Genomic DNA, 22,433 nt, shown 5'->3' with positions numbered 1-22,433 from the left:
GCCCCTAACCGCTCCTCAGTCTCTTCCTGATTTGGCTTTTCCCACCATCATTCTCCCAACACACCAGCCTTAATGAACCAACCACAAGCAGATCTCTAGAGAGTTTTGAGTAGACTAGCGCGCCCAGGCGGGTTTGGTAGAAGACGTAGCGCAGAGACGCCGCCCCGAGGATCTCTGGGAACTGTAGTCCCAGCACGCCAGTAGTCCTCTTGGAGCTCGGCTTTATGGCCTTGATGGACTACAACTCCCAGAGTGCCACGGGGATGGTCGCGAATCATAAGTTCTGGCTTGGGTCAGATGGCCTGGGGGCTGAGACTGGTTAGTGTCGGTGGCGATGTTGCGGTGCGGCTCTCGGTGCCTTGGCAGTCTGCGCCCCGCTCTCCGGTCCCTGGCTCACACCGACCACCGGAGCGTCACTTTCTGCATCGATCGTAAGGCTCGTCTGGGCTAGGGGAGAACGGGACTTTTGTGGGCGTCTGTGCGGGCCCGGTTTCCAACAGCTTGCTGCCTCTGACCTCGTCCAGACACGCACACCGACCCGCCTCGATCCAGTCCTGGCGTCCCTTGACGGACTCACTTTGTTCTCAGACTCTGTCGGTCCGGACCCGCTTCCCTCTCTCCGACCAGTCCTGTCCCTCGAACTCGTTTCCTCTTATAACCCAGGAGCTGCTGTCGGGACCAGCTCCGAGTGGTCCCTGCCATGGGCTCTTGAGTCCAGTCGGGGCCAGCCCAGTGCCCGCTCCCCTTCCTAGCCCCGGCCCATGCTTTATAGAGGCGAAGAAACTTGTGATTTTGGTTAGTTGAAGTCGTAGGAATAGATTCCCAGGGTATCGAGAACTAAGAATATGGGTGCTGGTCGAGATAAATGAAAAGCAGAAAGATGTTCTGCTCACAAATACCGATTTCATAGCTTATATTGAAAAAAAAACAAACAAAAAACTCATACTGTAGAAACTGCTGCAGGAAAAGAAAGATAACCGCGATTGAGAAACCCTACCAGAGATTACAAACTGATTGCTTAGGAACCTGGCAGAAAACTTAAATATAACAGGGAGTGATTGCCACCCACACAGACTAAGCCAGTTTCTGAGGTCTGTCAATCACTTAAAATAACAAACAACAAAAACCAAAGCCACTTTTTCTTCTTCTGAAACAAATTAAAAAATAATTTTTATGTGCTTAAGATTCTGTTGTTTATAGCAGTATGACCTTGAACAATGGAGAACAGATTTATAAAGTACACTAGAGCATAGGAGACTATTTTCTTTAACAAAGCAGAGAGGCACTGCCCTACTTACGCACCTAGAACTGAGCAAACAAGGTAGCCCTGTTTGATACCAAAGCTATTAAAGTGTGTGTCCCAGTAAGGAATGAACGAAACAGTGGGAGTTTCCCTAGTAGATGGTGCTAGGGCAACTAAGATTCTTGAGATGGGGCTTCTTTGTGTAGCCTTGGCGGTTCTGGAACTAGCTCTGTAGACGAGGCTGGCCTCCTGCCTCTGCCTCTGGAGACTGGGATTAAAGGCATGTCCCCCCCACCGCCTGACCTGCCTGACCCTCTTTCACTGTTTTTAAAGAAGATATTAGAGCTGGCCACTTAGCTCAGTCAGTTTGAGGTAGGAATCCACAAAGCCTTGGATTCCATCCCCAACATCGACTAAACCTGCCAGACCTACCATGGTGGTATATGCCTGTAATCCCAGCAATTGTGACATAGAAGCTGGCGGGTAGGGGTTCAAGTCTAGCCTCAGTTACATAGGAAGTTGGAGGCCAACCTGGACTACATGAGGTCCTGTCTCAACTGAAGAATTATTTTTCAGTTGTTCAAGTGAAAGATCCTTGTCTGCGTGTAGGTTTGTATACCATCTGGCCTGAGGTGCTTAGAGGTGGATCACTTGAGCCTATTTAAGGCTCTAGGTTTGATTCCCCAGCACCACAAAAAAAAAAAAAAAAAAAAAAAAAAAAAAAAAAAAAAAAAAAAAAAACCAAAAAAACAAAAAAAAAAAAACATTGATAATTAACACCTACCTCTAGAAATTGTTTTGTTGGCTTGTTTGAGGTGTTTTAATTGTCTCACTTGGTAGTTCGAGCTAGCCTGGAACTTACTATGTAGTCCTGGATATACTTATTTTAAACTTGAAGTGCAAGCCATATTTTAAGGTTAAATAATTTAAGAGAATTAAGACTTTTATTATGAGCAGTGCATATATTGTTTATAATTTCCTCATTTCATATGTGAGGAAGTTTTGTTCAATGTCTAATGCAGCCTCAGGTTACAGTGGGCTCTAACAGTAAGTTTAGAGAAGTTGCTAACTTACTGAAATAATTCTTTTTAATTTTTATTAATAATGTTTTTAGACAGTGTCTCTACACACAGCTGACCTGGAACTTACTGTGTAGTCCTGGCTGGCCTCAAACACACACAGATCCTCCTGCCTCTGTCTCCCAAGTGCTGGAATTAGGCTGTGACACTACTCCTGGACTTCATTTAACCATTTCTGAGCCACAGCTCAGCAGCTTGGTTTGCTGCGGCTGTCAGACACTCCTTGAATACCTGCATTCTCAGGACTGTTATTTCTCGGGTTAATTTTATTTCATTTGAAGTTGCTGGTTTTATTTAAAGGGTTGGGGGACTTTACCTTTTGCTAATAGTAAAGACTTTTCTGATTTTCCTTGGTCTAGTTATGTTTTTTGTTTGATTTTTGTGGACTCTTCATTGCCATTGTTAGTCTGTATTGTTTTAACAAAATCTCAAATGTTCGATTTTACCAATAAAGACCCTGGAGCCAGATTCTGGGGTGAAAGCCTGTTACTCAGAGAGGTAGAGAAAGTACCCAGCTGCCCTTCTTCCTCAGCCAGTGTTCCAAAAGGAAAAGCTCCTTCCCCATGTCATCTTAAAAAACTCTCTAAATGAATATTCTTCCCTTCTTCCTGTGCATCTCTCTATTCGACCTCCTAACTTCCTTTTACTGCCTATGGGGCTCCCCCCCCCCCCCCCCCCCCCCCCCCCCCCCCCCGCTCCATGTTCACTTCCTGTCAACTGGTTGGTTGTTCTGCCTCTTGACCTATGGTTGACTTTATTTAATCCTGTTCAGCCAGAAAGCTCTTAGATTAAAGGTGTGTGCTAAGGCTGAGTCACACCACAACTAGAAACAGGTTTTTCCAGTAAGCAACAAAATCTGGGGATTCACAGTGTGATCAAATATCCTATAACAGCTATGTTTGCTGCTAAGAAAGTGTCTCTCCATGTTGCCTCTGCTGGCCTGGAACTTGCAGTTTTCCTTTGTCAGCTTCCCAGCACTGTGATACAGGTGGGCTACCACCCCTAGCTGCTCTGCTTTTCTACTTATGTTCACCTTTTTGTGTGTGTTTGTGTTCATGCTTTGAAATCTGCCGTTGGATTTTTATTGTTTTCTAGGAATTGGGATGTTTTTACTTAGATACTATATAATTTATTTTTGTTGTTCTTGTTTGCTTTTTAGAGTCAGGGTGTCATGTAGTTCAGACTGGCCTTGAATTCATGATCCTCTGCAACCTCTCTAGTGCAGGGATTATAAACCTGACATTATGCAGGCTTCAATTAAATATTTAACTTGCCATCTCCGTTTTTTCTCTAAGCAATGCTTTCTTTTTCTAAATATCAACTATATTTGTTATGTAAGAAGAATATGTGGCCATATTGTATTTACTACATGCTTACTATTATAACTTACATAAAACTCTTTCTAAAATGAAATTTTAAACTTTTAAGTGTTTGGTTACCTGAACTGCTTGTCTTAGGAAATAGCCTTTTACTTTGTCAAATAATATAATATTGATTAATATATATTAAGGCTCATATCTGTAATCCTAGCATCTAGGAATCTTAGGCAGAGGATTACCTCAAGTTTGAGGCTAACCTGACCCACATAATAAGTTGCAGACCACCTTGGACTATAGAGTGAGACTCTGTCTCAGAAACTGGAACCAAACAAAACAAACAACATACTCTATATTGAGCTCTTGCTAGAAATAAAATTCTGTAGCACTTCTTTATACCTTAAGGTGCTTGATTTATTACCATTTGAGAGAGAGAAAGAGAATACTATATGCTTGTAACACAGCATTGCCACACAATTGATGCTAAGTATTTGGTGGGTCAGTTGTCCTGGTATTCAAACTCAGGGATTTGTTGTGGCTGGACAAGTACCTGCCGCTGAAGTAGGACTCTAGTTCCTTTTGTTTTGTTTTGTATAGATAGTGAGTTTTTCGTTTTGTTTTATTTATTTATTTATTTATTTTTTTTTTTTCCTAGTACAATAAGTTGAATCCAGGGCCTCATGCATGCTAGGCAGGGGCATTACCACTCAGCTATAGTCTCCCAATTCTTTTGCAGATGAGCATTAATCTATGATCTATAGCAGCAATTGTACAAGAAAGAATGGAAACATGACAGCCCTCTCCAGCAAGAAAACCGTGAAGTTTTGTCCCACGCCATGTTCCTAACAGTGATACCCTCGGCTTTCTGTTCTAGGTCTTAGGGAAGCCTTCTCTAGAAGCCTTGTGGCTTTTCCTCCCCCAACCCCCAGATTACGTAGCCCTGAAAATTCTGGAACTCTATGTAGGTCACACTGGCCTCAAACTCCCAGAGAGGCCTGCCTTTGCCTCCTGGATGCTGGGGTCGAAGGTGTGCACCACCGTGCTGGGCATTTTCTAAGTGTGATTCCCACATCTTCCCCAGAGAAACAGACTTAGCTGCCAACACGCATGTGCTATGAGAAGAGCTGTGCATAGCTAGCAGGCACCAAAGTGAATTATTGTCATGAAGGGCTCATACTGTTCCTTAAAGTCTAAAGTCTACGTCCATACCGCTCAGATATGCCCCATCTCTTCCTCATAGTTTTTCTTCAGAGTTTGTTAGCATCATAATGACCAAACTTTTAGCACTAAAGGGCCATCCATACCTTAGAACATATCTACAGAGTATCTTCGCACCTGCCCCCACCCCCCACAGCCATCATTGTGCCCTGCTTTTTACTGGGCATCTAAATGTGGGCATGCACTCACTCTTTCCTATAGTTTGTGCCAGCACATCTCAGGCAGTGGCTCTCACAGTGAGGGAGAAATGGATGTGAGCAATGTGGGTCTGTCCATTCCTATACATGTTGCTGGTTCTGCTCCTGTGCTCTGGGTGATGGAATTCATTCTGTCTTTTCAAGTCTTAAACGGTCATTGCTTTTCACAAGAGTTTTGCCTCAGTTCTTTGCTTTCAATGCCTGCCCTGTCTCTGTTGAATTCTCCTTCATCTTAGAAAGTATGGAAAATACTTAAGGCTTTCCTGACAAGCTATTTGATAGACAGTCCTACTTTTCAATTAAATCCAGCTATCACCCAAATAATTGAGACTCTGTTATATTATTTTAACAAGTTTCACAGCACAGGAACTGAGCAGTTTTAGCTCTATTCTTAACCCTCTAAGCTAATTTGGCTTGTTCTAAGTGTGTTTTTCAGTGATACTTGCACTTTGTAGCTTTACTTGTTGAACTCTCTCTCCTGGTCCCCCCAGACATCTCCCATGGCTGAATCCCCTGTTTCCTCTTTTAACTTCTCCTTTGGCTGCAGGAAGTCCAACCCTGTTCTCTTCCCTGCTCAACGATGGCTATAAGCTGCTTTATTGGCATATCAGGGGACAGTTTGGGAGCAATGTTTACACAATGTTGAGACAGGTGATTCTCAGAACAAGCACTGTAACCAGTCCAGAAATCAGCATTTGAATTATACAATAACTTTATGCCTACACTGCTGAGCTACTGTTAGAGCGAATTGGTCTTTTTTTTTTTTTTTTTTTTTTTTTTTTTTTTTTTTTTTTTGAGACAAGGTTTCTCTGTTTAGCCCTGGCTGTCCTGGGACTCACTTTGTAGACCAGGCTGGCCTTGAACTCACAGAGATCCACCTGCCTCTGCCTCTCAAGTTTTGGGATTACAGGTGTGAGCCACCATGTCCGGCTTACAGTATAGTCTTTATAAGCTTTATTAATTTCTAGAAAATTTTCCTAATCATCTGTCCTGCTTGTCTATCATCATCACTTTCCCAGTTTATTCTCCTAAGCTTCATTTATCTCAGTCAAGAAATGAAATAGTTGCCTAAACTCATTACTAGTGGTTAAGACAGAAAACTTTCTAAGAATGCAATTTCTCTGTTAGAGACTTAACTGTGTTTCAACACAAGAAAGCTTTCTTTCTTTCTTTCTTTCTTTTTTTTAAAGATTTATTTATTTATTGTGTATGCAGTGTTCTGCCTGCAAATAACATCTGCACACCAGAAGAGGGCACTAGATCTCATATAAATGGTTGTGAGCCACCATGTGGTTGCTGGGAATTGAACGCACGCCTTTGGAAGAGCAGCCAATGCTCAATGGCCTCTGAGCCATCTCTCCTGCCCCTTTCTTTCTTTTTTAAATTGGTGTTATCTATAGGTTGTATAGCCATATTATCTCACTTCTTCCTAAGTTGGAAACTAAACCAAAGTATACAGATTATGATTTCTCAATTGATGTTTTAAAGGGAAGGTATTAGTGGAAACAGTGACTGCTGACAAATATGCAGAGATGGGATGGGGACTTTCCAAGGAATTTATGCAGAAAAGCTAGGACAGCCTATGAGAAAACATGTCATTTGAGGGCAACTATTTTAAATTTTTCTGTATTTTTTATTTGTTTGCTTTGTGTTGCCGAGCGTGAACAGGGACCTCAACTAGGCAATGCTTTGCTTTGGCTTGTATCCCTAGTCCTTCATTAAATTAAAAAAAGGAGGGGGGGGGGAATCTATGAGTAGAAAGAGGTAAACAATTTTGACAAGCTAGCTGTCCCACTTGGAATTAAAGGAAGAAGAATGGTGGACCACCAAGATACTTAGTCGAGGTAATGAGACCTGCCACTGAGCCAGATGTCCTGAGTTTAATTCCCAGAACACACTTCCCAAAGTTGTCCTTTGACCTTTGCAGGCACACATACACATAGAATAAACAAACAAACAAGCCTGGTCTACAAAGCGAGGCCAGGATTGTTACACAGAAAACAAACAAACAAACAAAAACCCCCAAAAAACCAAAACAACACATTTTAAAAGGAATAGCAATGGTGTTTGAGTTAGCATCTTTATGCATCCTTTGATTCTTTTGTATCCTGGTTCTTCCCCAATGTGTTCCCTGAGGCCTCTGCCTGTTTAGCCTATAACTTTGTCTTACTAAGAGACCAAGGAAGAGATGTCTGGGAGTTGCCATGTTTTATCTTAGGATAATGTTAGTTTAGTGCTAGAACTATCCCTTCTTTACCTGGGAAACTAGTAATGATTTTAGCCCACGAGTAGTAGAGGCAGGATGGTCACGAGTTTGAGGCCAGGCTGGACTAGAACATGAATCCCTATCTCAAAAACAAAACCAATGAAACACACAGTAGGTGGCACCATTCCCTTGCTGTTAAGTGCAGGAGATGCTGTAGTTGGTCCAGTCTTGGCTTTGAGGCACTCCTTGTTAATGAAACCCTTCTCTCATTGCCACCCTAGAGTCGAATCTGTCTGCTCTTGTTCACAGCTTCCTTGGGACTAAATGAAGAGCAGAAAGGATTTCAGAAAGTTGCCTTTGACTTTGCTGCTCGGGAAATGGCTCCTAATATGGCGGAATGGGATCAGAAGGTAGGAGTCTTCCTGTAGCCAGATGTTCCAATAGACGCTGTGTACAATGAACGATGACTTCTCCCTCCCTCCTCCCTCCCTCCCTCCCTCCCTCCCTCCCCCCCTCCCTCCTTCCCTACCTGTCTCTCTCTCTCTCGTCCTAACTGCTCAGTGTCTGCTCTCTACTCAGCACCTCTTACTGTGAGTGTGCAGGCTGGCGGGAGGTGTGCAGGATAGTTCCTGTCAACCTGGCACAAGCTGGAATCAAATGAGAAAATGCCTCCATAAGTAGCACTAGATGTGGGAGGGCCCGGCCCGGTGTGCTGGGGCCACCTCAGGACTGGTGGTCCTGGGCTCTAGAAGGAAGCATACCGAGCAAGCCAGTAAGCAGCACCCCTCCATGGCTTTCGCAGCAGCGCCTGCCTCCAGCTTCCTGGCCTCTTGAGTTCCTGCCCTCGCTGCTTCTGATGATGAGCTGTGATATGGAAGCATGAGTGAAGGAAACCTTTTCCTCCCCAAGTTGCTTTTGGTCATGGTGTTTCATCTCGGTACCAGTAACCCTGACTAGGACAGTAGGTGACTCCTTCCATAGAAGTCACCCAGATGTCATGTAGGTGCACCTTTTCCTATTTAATTGAACAAGGATTTAGACATACCTAAAATGAAAGCACTATAGAAAAAAATTAGAGAACATATAACTGTAACCTATGATAACTGCCACTGTAAAATGACAAGGGCATTTGAAGCTAAGACAAGTCCTATAGTCTCCCAGGTGCAGACATCCTAATCCCTTCATTGTCCCCTCCAAAGGAAATCTGTTTCAGATCTGGTCTCTGACCACCTTGCTCTCTCTTCTATTTAGGAGCTGTTCCCTGTGGATGTGATGCGGAAGGCAGCACAGCTCGGTTTTGGGGGGATCTACGTACGAACAGATGTGGGTGGGTCTGGACTGTCTCGACTTGATACTTCTGTCATCTTTGAAGCCTTGGCCACAGGCTGCACCAGCACCACTGCCTATATAAGCATCCACAAGTGAGCACCCACACAAAAGCACGGTGAAGGGCTGTGCTCACGCGGGCTGGTAGGGAAACTTCAGGTCTGTAAGAAAAAGATGAATCACGGTGGGTTGATTGTCCTTGAGAAACTAAACTGTTATCGGTGCACAGTAGGCCTGCTGCTGCCTGCTGGTTTTGATTCTCTTGCCTTCCTTCTGTGGCAGTGCTTAGAGAACTGATTCTGTTGACCTTCTCCCAAATTTCAGTTTCGGTACCAGCAGCCTTCTTTGGTTTTCCTTAGTCTATAGCTGAAACCTCCAGTAATTTAAGAAAGTAGTAAGAAGTACATTTATCTCTGAGTTTTGGCCTCACTTAATGTGCAAACCCCTGGGCCTCGGGTATAAGCATCCCAGGGATGATTTTAAACTAGTCCCTTCCTTTCCAATTGAATCATCTCATTGGTCTCTTCTCCCTTTTCACTCCCTCCTGCTTTCCTTCTGCTGTGTTGCCTTTTGTTTGTTCTTTATTTCTGTCAATGGCTTTCCTTCTTGGTGTACCTATCAGCATGTGTGCCTGGATGATTGATAGCTTTGGAAATGAGGAACAGAGGCACAAATTTTGCCCGCCGCTCTGTACCATGGAGAAGTTTGCCTCCTACTGCCTCACTGAACCAGGTGCGTTTGTCCTCCCTGCAAGTGAGACCTCGCAAGGACAGAAGTGGTACATACGTGGTCGCTGAACATCCTCATCCATTGGCACATAATATGGTTTAAAAAGCAGTTTGGTTGTAGAGTCATAAGGGTACTTGTCCCAGGGCCTTTAGGTCAGAGTTCCTCCTGCCTGCAGACCACTGTTAGCTGGTTTGTTAGAGAAGCAGCGGGCTGCTTGGTAGTGTTTACCCAGCATGAAGAATTCCTTGACCTTGTGGATTTAAAGTAGTGCATGATGGACTCTAAGGAAGACCTCCTTGGATGCGGAACTGTGCTGGGCTCCTTTGACCTCACTGACTTCCTTACCTTCGGTCCCTTTTGGTCCCTACTTCAGGAAGTGGGAGTGATGCCGCATCTCTTCTGACCTCAGCTAAACCACAAGGGGATCATTACATCCTCAATGGCTCCAAGGTAAGAGCATGTATTCCCAGAGCAATGGAGGCTGTTCCCATACGCCTCCTGGCAGGCCTTGGTTCCTTGAGTCTGTGAATTAATATTTCTATATAGGAATTTACATTGGAAAGAGAATCTCACTGCTTATCTACATAATCACATAAACTTTGTGTCATTATATTCTTTTTCTTTATTCTTCTCTCCTCCAGTACATCCTGAGTGCATCTGCCCCTCCTTCTGTTCTTCTCAGTCCCATCTTGTCCTCCCCCTACCAGAAAAGAGCAAGCCTCCCATGATATCAACTGAACACAGCGTAACAAGAAAAAGAAACTAGGCACAAACCCTCATATCAGGGCTGTATTTGAGGGAACCCAGTAGAAGGAAAGGGTCCCAAGAGCAGTGTCAGGCATGGGCTCCCTCTCATGGCTTGGTGTGGGCCTCAAGTTTAACCAGTCATTGGTTGGCCACTCCCACAAGTTCTGCTCCACCATTACCCCAGCACATCCTGCAGGCAGGACAGATTTAGGTAGAAAGTTTTTGGATGGAAGCCTTGCCTGGTTACAGAAAATGAACAGTTCAGGTTTCTTATTTTCCATTACTAGGAATACTCACTAGGGTCATCCTTGTAGGTTCCAGGGGGTTTTCACTGTACTAGGTTTCTACCTCACACCCAAATGCCCCCTAATTCCCATCCCCACTCATCCCAGTCCAGCCACAAACTCTGCTCTATTTTCCTTTACCGGGGAGATCCATGCGTACCTCTTTGAGCCCTAGTTGTCACTTAGCCTCTTTGGGTCTGTGGCTTGTAGCACGATTACCCTTTACTTAGCAGCTACTATCCACTTATAAGTGAGTACATACTGTGTTTGTCTTTATGTGTCTGGGTTACTTTGGGATGATTTTTTTTTTTCTAGTTCCACCCATTTGCCTACAAATTACGTGATGTTAATTTTTAACAGCTCAGTTATACTCCATTATGTAAATGTACCACATTTTCATTTTCCATTATCCAGTTGAGAGACATGTAGGTTGTTTCCAATTTCTGGCTATTATGAATAAAGCCACTATGAACATGGCCTAGCAAGTCCCTAAGTAGGATGAAGGTTCTTTTGGGTACATGCCTAAGAGTGGTATAGCTGGGTCTTGAGGTAGATTGATTCCCAAGTTTCGGAGGGACTGCCATATTGATTTCCATAGTGGTTGTACAAGTTTACACTCCTACCAGCATGGAGAAGTGTTCCCTTTGCTCTGCATCTTCGCCAGTATAAAGCTGTTTCTTGTGCTATTGATCTTAGCCATTCTGACAGGTGCAAGATTGAATCTCAAAGCCACTTTGATTTGCATAACCCTGATGGTTAAGGATTCTAGACATTTCCTTTAAGTTTTCTCAGCCATCTCTTGAGAATTTTCTGTTTAGATCTGTATACATTTTTAAATTGGGTTATTTGGTTTGTTATCTAGTTTCTTAAATTCTTTACATACTTTGGATATTAGCCCTCTGCTGGATGTAGGATTGGTGAAGATCTTTTCCCAGTCAGTGGGCTGCTGTTTTTCTGATTGACATTGTCCTTTGCCTTACAGAAGCTTTTCAGTTTCATGAAGTCCCAGATATTAATTGTTGATCTTAGTGCCTGTGGTATTGGTGTTCTGTTCAGGAAGTTATCTCCTGTGGCAGTGCATTCAAGGCTCTTCCCCACTTTCTCTTATATTAGGTTCATTGTATATGGTTTTATGTTGAAGTCTTTGATCCACTTGGACTTGAGTTTTGTGCAGGGTGATAAATATGGATCTATTTGCATTCTTCTACATGCAGTTAGAGCATTTGTTGACGATGCTCTCTCTTTTTACTTATATATTCTGGCTTCTTTATAAAAAATCAGGTTTCCATTGGATGTGGATCTATACTTGGGTCTTCAATTCAATACCATTGATTAACCTGTCTGTTTTTATACCAATACCATGTGGTTTTTTTTTACTATTCTTTTGTAGTACAGCTTGAAATCAGGGATGGTAATACCTCCAGAAGTCCTTTTATTGTACAAGATTGTTTTAGTTATCCTGGATTTTTTTTTTCCGAGACAGGGTTTCTCTGTGTAGCCTTGCCTGTCTTGGACCCGCTTTGTAGACCAGGCTGGCCTTGAACTCACAGCGATCCACCTGCCTCTGCCTCCTGAGTGCTGGGATTATAGCCGTGCGCCACCATGCCTGGCTCTATGCTGGATTTTTTGTTTGTTTGTTTTCCATATGAAGTTGAGTATTGTCCTTTCAAGGTCTGTAAAGAATTGTGTTGTAATTTTGTTGGGGATTGTGTTGAATCTGTAGATTGCTTTTGGTAAGATAGTTACTATGTTAAGTCTACTGATTTGTGAGCCTAGGGGATCTTTCCATATTCCATCTTCAATTTCTTCAAAGACTTGAAGTTTTTGTCAAGCAGTCTTTCACTTGCTTGGTTAGGTGTACCCCCAAGACATTTTGTTTTGTTTGTGACTATTGAGAAGGGGGTCTTTTTCCCTGATTTGTTTTCTCAGTTCACTTGTCATTTGTATAAAGGAGGGTTGGTGAATTTTCTTTTCTTTCTTTCTTTTTTTTTTTTAGTCACTTTGCTGAAGGTATTTATAAGTTGTAGGAGTTCCCTGGTACATTTTTTGGTGTCATATCAGTGTTACGAAAAGTATCAGTTCAGGACACCCAAGACAAAATTCTTAGCACAAAGGAGATTTATTTGTCCTGAGGGGCAGAGGACGGAGAATAAGAGACAAAAATTGGAGGTAGAGGGTGAGGGAGCAGGGGAAGGGAACAAGGGAGAGAGAGAAGGGGTATTTGTCCCAGAGGACAAAGGACTGCCCCTGGATAGAGAGAAGACAGGCATAACAAACATGAAAGTGGCAGTTTATAAAGAAAGGTATAGTTAGGATGACATATTTAATTTTAATTGGGCATGTTAATTAGCTGAGCCAAACGGGTCTTTTGAATGCTGGATTTCAGTACTTTGATACCTGGATCTTGGTAGTCATCCTTAGAAGGAGGAAGTGGCCAAATAAGGGACTAGACCTTGGTGGCTGGCTTTAGAAAGGCAATCTAACAGTTTTTAGCAAGGCAGAGGGAATGGGTGAGAAAGGCAGTGTTTGCCAGAGCCATGTTTGCCGTGTGAGCTGCCCAGAGTCCCTTTAGTCAGATGATCTACAAATAAGGACACTTTGACTTCTTCATTCCCAATTTGTATTCTCTTGATTTCGTTCAGTTAATTTATTGTTCTGTCTATAACTATGAAGTACTATATTGAATAGGTATAAAGGGAGTGGACCTCCTTGTCTTGTTCCTGGTTTTAGTGGAGTTGCTTTGAGTTTCCCTCCATTTAATTTTGTTGGCTAGCAGGTTGCTTGTGAGTTGCCTTTATTATGTTTGGTATGTCCCTTGTATCCCTGAAGTCTTAAGACTTTTATAATGAAAGGATATTGGATTTTGTCAAGGTCTTTTTCTGCATCTAATAAGAAGATTTGTTTTTCTTTCAGTTTGTTTATATAGTGGATTACATTTACTGATTTTCCTATGTTGAACCATCCCTGCTTGAACCATCATGTAGGAATGAAGCCCACTTGATCATGGTGGATGATCTTTTTTATGCATTCTTGGATTCTGGTTGAGAGTTTTTTGATGACTATTTTTGTATCAGTGTTCATAAGGGAAAATTGGTCAGTAATTCTCTTTCTTTGTTGAATCTTTGTGTGGCTTGGATATCAGGATAATTGTTAATTTACAAAATGAATTTGGCAATGTTCTTTCTGTTTCTAGTTTCTGAAGTAATTTGATGAGTATTGGGTTTAGGTCGTCTTTGGAAGTCTGGTATAATTCTGTACTAAAACTGTTTGGTCCAGAGCTTCTTATTCTTCTTTTTTTTTTTTTTTTTTTTTGAGGGAGAGCACTTTTAATGACTGCTTCTATTTCCTTAGGGGTTACAGGTCTATTTAAATTGTTTAATGACCTTGATTTAACTTTGGTAAGCTGTATCTACCAAAGAAATTATCCATTTATTTTAGCTTTTCCAATTTGTAGAATACAAGTTTTTAAAATATAACCTAATATTTTTCTTGGTGTCTGTCATTATCTCCCTCTTTTGTTTCTAATTTTGTTAATTTGGATTTTTTTTTCTCCAATTTTTAGTTAGTTTAGATAAGGGTTTCTCTATCTTGTTGATTTTTTTTTTTCTCAAAGAACCAACTGTTTATTTTATTGATTCTTTGTATTGTTTCTATTTTATTGGTTTCAGCCCTTGGTTTGATTATTTCCTGTTGTCTGCTCATCTTGGGTGTCCTTGCTTCTTTCTGTGAGCTTTCAGCTGAGCTGTTAAGTTGTTCATATGAGAACTCTCCAATTTCTTTAGGAAGGCACTTAGTGCTTTGAACTTTCCTCTTATCGCTGCTTTCATTGTGTCCCATAAGTTTGGGTATGTATTTTCATTGAATTTTAGGAAGTCTTTAATTTCATTTTTCATTTATCTCTTGACCCAGTAGTCATTCAATAGCCTCTCATCCAGCACTTAGGGATAGAGAGGATTGGTAATAGTGTTGGGGGTAGGAGCAGCAAGAGAGGGAAGGAGGTCTTGGGGTGGCTTACCTGGAGCCTCGGTGGCTGATGTGGCCTCTGGCCCAGCAGGGAGTCACCACGTGAGTTGGGGGCTAGGATATGGTAATGAGGAGGGCAGAGCCACTGGAGATTGTATCAGAGTGGGGGTGCACTGAGAGAGTGGAGGAGGTAGTCTACCTGATCTTCTGGTAGGGGTAGGCATGGCCTATGAGTTGGCAGGGCGTCTGTCTGCTCTTGTTTATATTCTTAGCAACTAAATCCCTGATTCTGTAGCACTGCCAGAGCCATTTACTCTTTGTACTTCTCTGCATTCCGCCTGTGTTCTGTTGTGTTCTGGATGTGTTCCAGTGCTTTTCCCAGATGTCAGGCTTAGCAATCATGCTTTGGCTGATCCTCACACACCTCCTCTCCACCCACAGGCCTTCATCAGTGGGGGTGGTGAGTCAGACATCTATGTGGTCATGTGCCGAACTGGAGGAGCAGGCCCCAAGGGTATCTCCTGCATAGTTGTTGAGAAGGGAACCCCTGGCCTCAGCTTTGGAAAGAAGGAGAAGAAGGTGAGTATCTACTCAACTCTAAGCAATTCAAGTATGTGTCTCTGCCATTTGTTAGCCACTCCTGCCCGATTCATTGAGTAGACTCACAGCCCATTTTGTAGCAAAGGAGAAGTCATTGCAAAAAACAAAAAACAAAAAACAAAAAAACCAGGGTCCTAGAAAAATGACGTACTTTGTCAGTTGGTTTCAGCTGTTGACTATTTAAATTCTCTTATTTTTTTCTGTGTCCACTTTTGTCTTCTGTGTGTATGTGTGTGTGTGTGTGTGTGTGTGTGTCTTTGTGTCTTTGTATGTCGGCTGGTAAGTGTTTTTATGTATGTGTTGGAGGGGAGTTGATGTTAGATGTCTTCCTCAATTGTTCTTTACCGTATTTTTTTGATCAAGATCTCCTTTAATGTAATTAATTTTAGTGTTACTGTTTTTAAGGCAGGGTCTTATTATGTATTCCTGGCTGTTCTCATATGTAGACAAGGCTACTCTCAAACTCACAGAGATCTGTCTCCCTCTGCCATCGTGCCTGTTCAGATAGCATCTCCTAATGATCCTGGAACTCGCCTTTTCAGGGAGACTGGGTGACCAGCAAGTCCCAGGGATGCTGCTGTCACCACCTTCTGGCTTTTTATGTGGCCACTAAAGAGTGCACTTGGGTTCATGCATGGCAGGCACCCTACCAATTGAGCCATCTTTCCAGTCCTCATCCTATATTTGTTAGCCAGCTTTTAACATACTCCATTATCCCAGAAAGAGATACATACAAAGACCTGCTGTTTGTCGGAAGTCTCAGGAATATGGAACACCTTTCTTCTCTAACAAAAATAAAATGAAGGGGCTGGAGAGATGGCTCAGAGATTAAGAGCACTGTCTGCTTTTCCAGAGGTCCTGAGTTCAATTCCCAGCAACCACATGGTAGCTCACAACCATCTGTAATGAGATCTGGTGTTCTCTTCTGGTGGGCATGTACACATGTAGACAGAGCACTGTATACATAAATAAATAAATCTTTTTTAAAAATTAAATTAAATTAAACTCATTGACAAGTAGGGCTGTAGGCATTTCAACTGTCTAAGGACAGTGTTTTCATAAGTGCTGTGAAAAATAAGATACTCCTAGGATTAAGAGTAGGCTGTGAACAGGAAACTTGTGATAATGTAATTGCTGATAAGTTAGGACCCATTGAGTTCTTAGGACAGGTGATCAAAATAGGAGTACAACTGTCGCCTTTAGACTAGAGCTTTTGGAGATATGTCAGGTATGAAATGAGCCCTAATTATGTCCTGCATCCCTTAGGGTTTCCACGTTTTTCTTCAGGATGATTTCTTGCCCTTAACAATTGCCAACGGGTTTGGTGCCATTTCTCTTTTGTAGCATAACAGGCGTTTATTAGATGCCTCCAGTGTTCAAAGCTATGTGCTGTCTCCTGGGAGGTTGCAGGATCCTAAGTCATTCCTAGCTCTATTTGGACTTAAAAATACATATAGCTTTTTCTGTATAAAATTCCTATAGCTGGGCATTCTGAACGCTAGGAGATGAAGATTGCCTAATAAGTACTAGGCATGCTCAGGCTGTGTGACACACACACACACACACACACACACACACACACACACACACACACTATAATAACAAAAAATATTTGCCTGTTTGTAGAAGGAAAAAAAAAAAGATGTGTATGGGTGGAATTGCAGTGAGCAAGAAAGGAGCTGAGTTCTTTCAGTTAGCCTATTTAACATATTATTTTTAATATTTTTTTAACCTTCTACTTTGTATTGACTTTACTGGAGAATAATTACTGACTTTCCTTGGATTTAATTACTAAAAGTCTTTATATGGAAGAATGAGTTTTATCATGGAAGCCTGGAAGTGAGAATACTGTACAGAAGAGTAAAAAGTCTGAGCAGCAATAGGCTGTACAAGCAGTTGTCTGGGCATGCAAGTCTTGAAAGGGAGATCATTTGCCCTCTCCTCCAGCCCCCTACAGCTTTTCTAGGGCATTTGGAGAAGAATTCTATCTATATAGGACAGAAAATAGATTGTATATCTGTGGGCACATGTGCATCCTTGCATAAGTGTGTATGGAGGCTGAGATTAGCTTTCTATTTGAGACAAAGTTTCTTACTGAATCTAACACACATGGTTTAGCTAGACTGGCTAGCCAGTGAGCTATGGGAGTCTGTCTCATGCTTACACACACACACACACACACACATGCACACGCACACACCCACACCCCCTCAGTTGCAAGTGTGAGTATAATAACCCCTGGCTTTTTACTTGGGTACTAGGGATGCAGACTGAGATCCACTTGCCTGGGTGGCATGTATTTTTACCCACTGAGCCGTGAAGATACATATTTTTTACAATAAAGATTTTATAGGTGTGAGAAGGTAGCAGCTATTTGTACTTTGTTTCTTTGATGATTATTCTTACTTTCTTTCTGTTGTTGTTATTGTTTTTTAAGACAGGGTTTCTCTGTGTAGCCCTGGCTGCCCTGGTACTGGTTCTGTAGACCAACTCAGATTCACCTGCCTCTGCCTTCTGAGTACTGGGATTAAAGGCGTGCACCACCACTGCCCAGTATGATTCAACATTCTTATGGTCAACATTTTCAGATACATTCTTGCTTTCAGATGTCTGTATTTGGTTTGAAGGGATGAAATGCAGAGATAGCCATCGCCCAGGGGAGTAATGGGAAGTTTTCGACTTTTGGTAGAGAATTACAGAAACTTAAAAGAGAAGAAATTAGGTTCCAGTTCATTTGGTTTTGGTTTTCTCAGACTGGATCTCATTACCCCAGACTTGCTATAGAGTGAAGGCTCACCTTGAACTCCTGATCCTCCTGCCACTTTGTCCCAAACACTGGGTTTGCAAATAGGCACCACCATGCATGGCTAGAGGTTTCATGTTACAAAATTATGTGAAGCAGTGTTTAAGCATTGACAGACCTTTACATTTGAACGTTTTTCTTCTTCTGTTTTATGTTCTCATGGTTCTAAGTGCCAGGTTGCTGGAACCCATACTTTACAAGCTTCTGTCCACAGGGAAGGCCGCCCTGCTTGGGGAATCGCTGGGCAGCCACCAAGACCCTGATTTTTGCCAGGTGGGGTGGAACTCGCAGCCAACCCGAGCAGTGATCTTTGAAGACTGTGCTGTGCCGGTGGCCAACAGGATTGGGAGCGAGGGGCAAGGCTTTCTCATCGCCATGAAAGGACTGAACGGAGGGAGGATCAATGTCGGTGAGGCCAGAAAAGAGTTAGTTGGGGAAGGAAAGCAAGGGCTGAGCCTGGCAACTGTCATTCAGGCTCAGCTGATGTCTGGGCTCTTCCTCTCCAGCATCCTGCTCTCTGGGGGCCGCGCATGCTTCAGTTATCCTTACTCAGGAGCACCTCAAGGTCCGGAAGCAGTTTGGAGCACCTCTAGCCAGAAGCCAGGTAAGGCACCTGGGGACTGCATTTGATTTCTGTTCATACCTTCCTGAGGACCCACATTCTTGAAGGTTCAGGGGACGACACAGACACAGAATAGATGGGATGCAACAGGACATGATATCCCTCGAAGAACTTGCCACCATCTTAATCAGAATGTACATTTTGCATGTACTGGTGCCTTTTTTTTCAGGAGGCAGTAATACCAAGGCAAGCAAATAGACTTCTTTGGAAGTGGCAAGAGAGTTTGATGTAGTTAGAAAAGGCACCTAATTTGAGATATCTTTGCACTTGTGTGTGTGTGCGCATGTGTGTGTGTGTCTGCCATAGTGCCTATGTAGAGGTCAGGGAATAGCTTTCAGAAATTGGTTCTCTCTTGCTACCCATGGAATCATCTGGGAGTGGAACTCACTGTTGATGTCTGTGTGTGTCTAAGTGACTCTACCTGCTAAGGCAGCTTGCCAGCTCAGGATGCCTTATATTCATGGTTCCAGATCATCCCAGATGACCTGTGTAAACCCATGTTTGTTTGTTTGTTTTTGTTTCCATTCTTGCCCATGGCTGCAGTACCTGCAGTTTCAGTTGGCAGATATGGCCACCAGGCTGGTTGCTTCCCGGCTGATGATCCGCACCGCTGCAGTGGCTTTGCAGGAGGAGCGGGAGGATGCTGTGGCCCTGTGTTCCATGGCCAAGCTGTTTGCTACAGAGGAGTGCTTCACTGTAAGTGGGAAGTCTGGCCTTCCTGAGACAGACAGGAAGCAGCTGCGAGGTTTAGGGATTTTGAGAGAGACGAGTCATCTGTAGAACCCTAGCCTCCTGAGGCACTGAAAGAGTCACTTTGGGGCCTCGAGATACAGAGGAGTGTGTGAAAGGTCTGCATGGGAGCTCTCCCTGCTGCTTCTGCAGCCTTCCTCATTCTACTAAATGCATCAGCAAGACTGTCTTTCGGATGTCTTCTAGATGAGGCACATCTTTGCAAGGTTCAGAACAGCTCAGCACCACTACCCAAATGCAGCACTAATTACCATGTTTCCCTTGTCAAGCACACAGCTATTCCCATGCTGACACTCCTCTGTCACTAGGTGGCATCTGAATTTCCTGTAATCACTAGTACGGGTGGTTGTAGGCAGCTTTGCGCCCAGGACAGCATGAAGGAGAAAAGCAGACCGCGTACACTGGCTGGCTGGCAGGCATTGACTGCTTCAGGAGGAAGACTTCCTTTACATCTGACCATTTAGGATCTGGAGCTCCTCTCCGCCTCTGTTCTTTCTCTCCTTCATTTATAGCAGGCTGTCAGACTGAGATTTGGAGAGGGGAGGGAAGCCGGGTTCTCCACAGTCTCCCTGGGACCAGTGACATCTGTCCCCTCCCTGTTTCCCAGCAGATCTGTAACCAGGCTTTGCAGATGCATGGGGGCTATGGCTACCTGAAGGATTATGCTGTTCAACAGTACATGAGGGACTCCAGGGTCCACCAAATCCTAGAAGGTAAAGCTTGGCAGAGCTTATTCTCTTCTGCTCGGAGCAGTTGTAAGATCTTTGCTTTCCTAGCCCAGCTCAGAACTTCTGTGCTGGCTGATCCTCGGGATCCTGCCAGGTCCTGGCCTTTACGTCCACTCTTCCTTTCCTCAGCCCTGCTTTGCCAGTGGCCTGCTGCTACATTAGGAAGTGCGCTGGCTGAGGCCAGGAGACTCTGCTTCATCTTCATGCGGGGGCATCAGACTACTCCTTTCTGTAGATTTCAAAGAAGGCTCAAACCAAGCTAGTGTGTGAGAAATCTTGTTGAAAAGCACACTGGTGACTGTTTTCTACTGTTCCTCAAGGATCCTAAACTTCCAAACAGCAGTTTAGTAGCCACATTGTCTAAATGTCATATGTGTCACTAGTGCTACTATATTGTTTAGTAAAGTTGTCAGCTTGTGGTTTTCTTCCTTAGCTACAGACACTCTGTCCGGCAGCCGTGTGAGCTGTTAGTCATGCACAGAGTACAGCTCACACTCAGCACTCAGTAGCTAAGTCTGGAAGGCTTTTGTTCCCTTGGGTGTAGGCAGCCGGGGCCGTCACACGACTAGGGCAGCGTGGGAACAGCTTTCTGCGGGCTTCTGGGCAATCAGGGTAGAGGTGTTTTATTGGGGTCACAGAAGACGGTAAGGATTTGTTCCCTGCCTTCAAAGGAGCCATGTCATGCCTGAGTGGGCACCGTGATCTTCTGGAGGACTTAGAGCAGGTTATTGGCCCCGCCCTCAGCGTTTCTGCTCCATTGGGCCAAGTGAAGGCTGCAGCCACTGGTGTGGGAACAGCTGGAGTCCCACCGTCCCTGTCTGAATCACAGTCCTAAAGGGCTGCTTGCTACCCAAACTTGAACTCTAACCTTTATTTGGCTCAGACCCTTATGCTGAAACCAAACTTCCCAGAGGTTTTGAGTGGGAAATGTCACCATTTTACAAGGAAGTTTGGATTTGCCTTTTTTGAGATTTTATGATTATCAGTTCCTCAAGGACTTTATTTTGTATTTTGTTTGTACTGAAAGCCAATCTGTTCCCTCCTTCGGGGCAAATTTATTCTTTAGTTTTCTGATTACCAAATGAAATATATATTGTTGAAAATATACAAAATATGCAAAAAGAAAAAGATCACTCATGTTTCTACATCTAGGGTGTATATATTTTTTATATATGTTTGTTAACTTCTTCAGACTTTTTCTTATCTTTTTACAAGTATAATTAAAAATTTAAAATTAGAGTTATATAATTTTCTTCTACATATTAATTTAATACAATCATTTTTATCACTAGGAGAAGTCTTTAAAAATGCAAATATTATCCTACTGAGCCAGCAAGATGGCTCATGGGTACAGGCACTTACTACCAAGTCTGAAGGCCTGAATTTGATCCCTAGGATCCACATGGTAGAAGGAACAAAGCAGTCATGCAAGTTGTCCTCTGACCTTCACATGTGCACAGTGGCATGGGTACACTCACATAATACACGCACACATGTGTACGTAATAAGTACACATACTTTTAAAAAGTTAAGCCATAAATACTGCTGTAGTCCTAGTGTGGTAGAGGCAGGAAGATCAGGAGTTCAAGGCCAGCCTGGGCTACATCAGACCCTGACTCAAGCCAAACAACAACAAATGTAAATACTATTTCTTACACTACCATTTTTCTGTAATTACAAAAGAAGTCACAGTTGTTGTTTAAGTCCATGAGTACTCTGTTCTTACTGAATTCTTCATTGTTCCTCTTGCAGGTAGCAATGAGGTAATGAGGATGCTGATCTCTCGAAGCCTGCTCCAGGACTAGCTCCCACAATGGAGAGTCTAGCCTAGAGTGCCATGTGCAGCTGGAATCATGTTGAATGTTCAATTGCAAAGGGATCATGACTGAAGAGCTGAGCTCTTCAGATAGAGACCCTGAGCTGTAGTGCTAGCACTAAGGAGGGAACAAAGTTCTCATCAGAGCTAGAAGGACTGCCCTGAGGAGCCCTGCCAAAAGAAGACCTGCCACACTGCTTTCCTTATTTTGGAGGGACACACAGTCAGAAGTGTGGCTTGGTTCCACACCATGTTCATTTTGTTGATTCTTGTCCTAGGGTCTGGTTACTTCAGTGAAGCCTTTTCTGGTAGTTATGATGAAGTATGGGGCGGCAAGGGCAGTGGATAGCCCTACCCCTTTCTGTTCTCTGTTCTGCACTTAGCAGAGTCTCAGGACAGTACTTTTAAACTCAGATCATGATGAAGTGACCATTTGGGAACCTACTGCTAAGCTATGAATTAGGGTGCACCTTCACTCCTGCAACCACTAAATAAATGTCAAGGGCTAAGATTATTTGGAATATTTGGATTTTTATATGGGCTTTTATTTCCTCTTGAGGGCTCCTTCTCTTTTTAAGTACTTTTAATTAATTCCTTGGTAAGTAAAATCTGTCTCTTTACTCTCTCCTTCAACTATAAGCCTTATAGTTATATTTAAGATTTTGTATTATATTTGGTTAAGTATTTAATTGGATTTTGGAATAATTAGGAATCTCTCCTAAGGCAGTTTATCTTTTAATGACTACATCCTTTTATTAATAACTTAGCAAACAAAGCATTATTTGTCATGCATGAAGGTCTAAGTA

The 22,433-nt window shown here is 43.0% G+C and overlaps 1 protein-coding gene across 2 annotated transcripts; it reads left to right on the top strand.

Annotated features, from left to right (window-relative positions):
* The first annotated feature begins 268 nt into the window (after positions 1-268).
* Positions 269-22,141, top strand: Acad8 (acyl-CoA dehydrogenase family member 8). Of its 2 annotated transcripts, none has more exons than XM_051156100.1 (11): positions 269-431; positions 7,569-7,669; positions 8,511-8,680; positions 9,208-9,317; positions 9,688-9,764; positions 14,750-14,887; positions 17,985-18,120; positions 18,218-18,315; positions 18,877-19,029; positions 19,694-19,796; positions 21,564-22,141. In XM_051156100.1, exons 1-11 carry the CDS (start codon positions 335-337, stop codon positions 21,614-21,616), a joined length of 1,236 nt encoding a protein of 411 aa, XP_051012057.1. In that variant the 5' UTR covers positions 269-334; the 3' UTR covers positions 21,617-22,141. The 2 variants fall into 2 exon arrangements, with proteins under 2 accessions (XP_051012057.1, XP_051012056.1); XM_051156099.1 differs by having other exon boundaries at positions 19,691-19,796.
* Positions 22,142-22,433: the final 292 nt, after the last annotated feature.

The sequence above is a fragment of the Acomys russatus genome, chromosome 14, assembly GCF_903995435.1.
Source record: "Acomys russatus chromosome 14, mAcoRus1.1, whole genome shotgun sequence".
Classification (NCBI taxonomy): Eukaryota; Metazoa; Chordata; class Mammalia; order Rodentia; family Muridae; genus Acomys; species Acomys russatus.
This window is presented reverse-complemented; position numbering and strand designations above follow the sequence as displayed.